The sequence below is a fragment of the Lactuca virosa genome, chromosome 8, assembly GCF_052849685.1.
Source record: "Lactuca virosa cultivar CGN04683 chromosome 8, Lactuca_virosa_CGN04683_v6, whole genome shotgun sequence".
In the NCBI taxonomy this organism is placed as follows: domain Eukaryota; kingdom Viridiplantae; phylum Streptophyta; class Magnoliopsida; order Asterales; family Asteraceae; genus Lactuca; species Lactuca virosa.
The window spans coordinates 99,393,859-99,399,243 of record NC_136433.1 but is presented as its reverse complement, the minus strand read 5'-3'; the positions used below and the strand labels follow the sequence as shown (position 1 = coordinate 99,399,243).

Sequence of the window (5,385 nt, the reverse complement as noted above, 5' to 3'; positions counted from 1 at the left end):
GTTCTTCAGGCGTCAGAATGTTAGACATTTGTCACCCCAAACCTGCCGGTCTAGCTGTAGCTAGCAGCTTAGGTGCGGGATCGTCAGTCCCGTATAGATCTATACACAAGTATCACGCTCTCTTACCGAGTTTCTGGTTATAATTCAGGACTTTAGTGTGTAATTTGGTAGGTACGATGAAGACTTTGTCTCACATAATTGTTTCAACAAGTTTACGTTTTGTGTAATGAAAACCCCTGTAAGTGTAAATATCACTTTACATAGTAATTATATACTTTTATATAATTATTCGTCTTGTCCCAAAATGTTATAATTGTGTTAACGACCCATAAACTATACCTATTATAGTTTATTATAAATGTTTCGTTGTACCTATACACACACACACAGACACACACACACACACACACACACATATATATATATATATATATATATATATATATATATATATATATATATATATATATATAAGTTAACATGTTTATATTTTCATAAATAACATATATTATATATCTAACACAAGTATATGAACTATTAGTATGATAAAGTCAATTTTCTAGTTTTTGACATTTTTACGTCACCAAACGGTAAATATTGAATTATAAACTTTGTAAAATTTATTTTTACCTTTTTGTGAAGTTTAAGTCAAGCTATCCTTATATGTTTAAAACAACATATTTTAAGTCAAATCTCACAAAAATTGTACCATAACCTGGTTATGACCATTTTTGCTAGAAAATTCTAATTTTTACATAGAATGATAGATTTTTAGGTTTTCTTTTTGCAAAACCAAACCCTTGGTATTTATAACTAGTTTCATAACATATGTCCAAAATAACATATTTTGATTTATATCCCACAAAAATGGTGTAATAACTTGGTTATAACCATTTTTGCTAGAAAAGTCATAGTATGTTCATAAACCCTTCTTTTTATTATTATTATTATTATTATTATTATATATATATATATATATATATATATATATATATATATATATATATATAGGGAAATCTTCGGAAAAGTCATAATATTTCACCATAATTTACGAAAAAGTCCCAAACTAAAATTGGTTTATGAAAAAGTCTCGATTACCGGAAAAAATGACGATTTGACCATTTTTTCCGGTTTATCGGTTTCAATAATTATCCGGTTTCATTAAAGTCCCGTTATTTTACCATAATTTTTATTAAAGTCTCATTATTTTACCATAATTTGGGACTTATTCGTAAATTATGGTAAAATAATGAGACTTTATTAAAACCGGGTAAGTAATGAAACCGGTAAACCGGGGAAATAGGGCCAAATCGTCATTTTTACCGATAATTGAGACTTTTTCGTAAACAAATTTTAGTTCGGGACTTTTTCGTAAATTAGGGTAAAATATTGGGACTTTTCCGGAGATTTCCCTGAGCATATATATATATATATATATATATATATATATATATATATATATATATATATATATATATATATATATATATATATATATATATATATATATATATATATATATATATATATATATATATGGAGAATTTCGTATATGCCCTTCCTAAACACCTAAATATCGTATTTGCCCTTCCTAATGTTTTTTAATATCATATATACCCAAATCAATTATTTTGGTAATTTTTTTTATTTATAATTGTTTTTCACAATATTAAATCATTATAATTAAAATACAAATTGGATTGACAATATTACCCTTGCTAACAGATCACGTTTTCCCCCATCTATCACAAAATCACGATCGACGATCGAGCCCTGCCTGATACTTCCGATCATCGACCATTCTCTGCTTCCAATCAGTCGCAGTTGTTGGTCCTATCGATGCTTCCCTAGTTTTCGTGCAAACACATACGCATCAGGTAAATAAAATGCTAATCCATTCCTTTTCCTCAATTTTGATTTTTTTGTTGTTGTTTGATTTGTTCATGCACAAATTGAAAAAATTGTCCAACTCAAAATAAAGCTTCTGTTGCGGTTTTGAGGATTAAAAAGTCACTATATTATAAATTTTGGAAACACAAACGCATTAGGTAAATAAAATGTGAATCCATTCCCTTTCCTCAATTTGGATTCTGTTGTTGTTGTTTGATTTATTCATGCACAAATTTATAAACCTGTTGAGTAAAAGAATAATATTAGATCTTTGGAAACAAAAAATGAACCCATGTGAAATACAGTTGACTATTATCTCATAAGTGGTATTACATGAATATGAACAAAAGAGTTGCAAGTTAATTCCTAGACTTGATGTAGTTGTTGTGTAAATGTTGATGTTTGAAGTCGTGTTGTTATACCTTTATATCTTTTTTTTCTTATCGTCGACTTAAAATTATATTTTAGAGGCGATACAAACCAATGTCGGAAGATCATTCTCAAACAGAAGATATTACCCTTCATGACACATCAATACCAATATTAGAGAGCAGGGCTAAGTCTCCATTAATCGAGTATGTTTATGCGAATATCTTAATTTTAATTTAATTAAACATTTGCTAAATTGTATGATTGTTTCTCTAATTATTTTTCAATTTCAGGTGTATACCAACATCCACGTTCAAGTTAAAATTGAAATATGAGGGTTACTTTCGGCTGACGAAGAATAGTTGTAGGCAAATATATTGTTTTGGCTCTCAAAAATGTATCCACATAGACACATTTTTATACAAGTTAAGTCAACTACATGAAGAAGTGGTAAAGCGTTATTCATCAAAGAACAAACCAAAATTTTCTATTCTTTATGTTGACAAGTATGCACTAGAAAAATTCCTTATTGAGCTTGATTCTGATGAAAAGTTCATGGCTATGCTTGGCATGTATGGAAGCGAGAAACAAGTAACCATTTATGTGACAACAGAGAATAACCTTGGCACCAATAACCATACTAACCATTTGTGCGCCAATAGAGATGAACCACACGATGAGTATGATGCAGACCTTTGTCCTAGTGAAGAAAGCTATCACAGTCATCTCAGTTCTGATAATGAAGACGGTATAATGAATGATGATGATGAAGTTTACTCATTTAGTAAGAATAGTACAAGCATGGAAGTCGACTCAAAATTTGAAAATGTGGTTGACTTTAGGAGAGCTTTGAACCACTTTGCAGTCACAAATGAATTTAACTACTATATTCAGAAAAGTAACCCGACACGATTCACAGCAAGGTGTGAAAACCTAGAGTGCAAGTGGAGAATTCATGCTTCTATTACACAAGATGAAGTTACCTTTGAAGTAAGTGTATATCTTAAGTTATATTTAACATGCTTCATATTAAAAATATATTTATGTTTATTTAATTCTTTTTTTTAGGTTAAGAAAATGGTAGAAGTACATACTTGCACTCGCAGCAACAAGGGTGGCAATAAGCATGCTACACAATGATGGATTGCTAATGTAGTCACTGACAAGTTGAAATCTGATGGGGATGTCTCTCCATATGAGCTTAGAAATTGGATTATGAAAACTTAAAATGTTGATGTACCATACCTAAAAGTTTTTAGAGGGAAAGAGCAAGCTTATACTGACATGTATGGTAAGTGGGAAGACTCTTTCATGAAGATGGATGAATTTAAAGAAGAACTATTACAAAGGAACGAAGGAAGCGTTGTTGAAATTGACTTTGACATAGTTGGTGGAAAGAAACTTTTCAAAAGGTTTTTTATTTGTTTAGCATCTTGTTCCAGAGGGTTTCTTGCTGGTTGTCGTCCGTATATTGGTCTTGATGCTTGTCATTTAAAAGGAAAGTTCAATGGTGTACTAGCCGCAGCAACTGGTATTGACGGTAACAATTCTATCTTTCCAATAGCATATTGTGTGCTTGAATCAGAAAACACACAATCATGGACATGGTTTCTTGATTCACTCAAAAAGGCAATTGGAACACCAAATGGTCTTGTTATCTCATCGGACATGCAAAAAGGGTTAGAAGTAGCCATGGTGAATGTTTATCCTAATGTGGAACATAGAGAATGTATAAGACACTTATATAGCAACTTTAAGAAACACTTTCGTGGCGACTTCTTTAACACCAAACTATGGGCTGCTGCCAAAACCTACCGTTCTACCAAGCATGACAGATTGTTGAAGGAAATTAGTGATAAAAATGAAGATGCCATTGCATATCTAAATACCAACCACAAAAAAACATGGAGTAGAAGCAAGTTTGGTACTACTTCCAAGTGTGATTACATCACTAATAATATTTCAGAAACATTTAATTCTTGGATTGGTAAATTGCGCTATAAACCCGTGCTTGATCTTCTTGACGCAATTAGGGAAAAAAATTATGAAACGGTTTAATAAGAAAAGGAATTTGGTAAATACATGGAATGACGCATTGGTTCCTATTGCTAAAAACCATCTCAATGACATCGCTAAGGTAAGCATGTTAAATAATTCAGTTGAATGATTATATTTAATTTAGTTTTTACTTCAATAATACATATATATATCTAAAATATATCTATTTTTAATTTTTCATGTAGAACTTGGGTGAATATGAAGTTACTAGAAGTTGTGAGAATCAAGCTGAAGTGAAGTACAAGGGAACACGTTGGGAGGTCAACTTAGATGAAAGAAAATGTAGTTGTCGAGCGTGGCAAGTTCGGGGCCGACCATGTGTACATGCAGCGGCTTTTATTGCTTTTATAAGGGATGCTAACCGGGACAAATATGTTGATCCCTATTTCACTATAGAGAAGTTTAAAGCTGCATATGCTTTTCAAATTGCTCCGATGCCCGGACAGGATCAATGGACACAAAAAGATGGGGAGAAAATATATCCACCTATTATCAAACGCCCACCTGGACGACCAAGAAAAAACAGAATTAAATCATCAGATGAGTCTAAAAAAAGACACAAATGTCCGCGATGTGGAGAGTATGGACACCGTGAAAAGACATGTAAAAATCCAGCATCTCAAAGTTCCGATCAAAGTGAAACATCCACATCCAAAAGGTTACTCAAATTTCTTTTTTTTTTTCATTAAAAAACAACAATACTAACAGTGAAGATAATTTTTTTTATTCATTTTAGGAAACGTGGAAACAATACAAAATCGCAGGGTGGTTCAGGAGTTTCGGGGTCTATATGAAAAAAGCTTGAGAATTAGTTGGTCCTTTTAACAATTTTGTTAGCTTTAGTTGCAAATGTTCTTAATTAGGGTTCAATTAATGGATTCTTTTGTTAGTACGTGACATAAATAAATCTTTTGATATAGTTTTCTTTCATGGATTTGCATTTATTGTCAAATTGGTATATATTGTGACTTCAAGCAACCATTTCTACAATAACAAATTATGTGCAGGGACTATAACTATACTTTAAAGTATAGGGACCAAACTGTAGTAACTACAAAATTAAAGTCC

General features: G+C 31.4%; 1 protein-coding gene across 1 annotated transcript; it reads left to right on the top strand.

Annotated features, from left to right (window-relative positions):
- The first annotated feature begins 3,543 nt into the window (after positions 1-3,543).
- Positions 3,544-5,111, top strand: LOC145130675 (uncharacterized). The gene is made up of 4 exons (XM_079065446.1): positions 3,544-4,183; positions 4,293-4,396; positions 4,503-4,975; positions 5,054-5,111. The coding sequence occupies exons 1-4, from the start codon at positions 3,544-3,546 to the stop codon at positions 5,109-5,111; spliced, it is 1,275 nt and encodes a 424-aa protein (XP_078921572.1).
- The last annotated feature ends 274 nt before the right edge of the window (positions 5,112-5,385 follow it).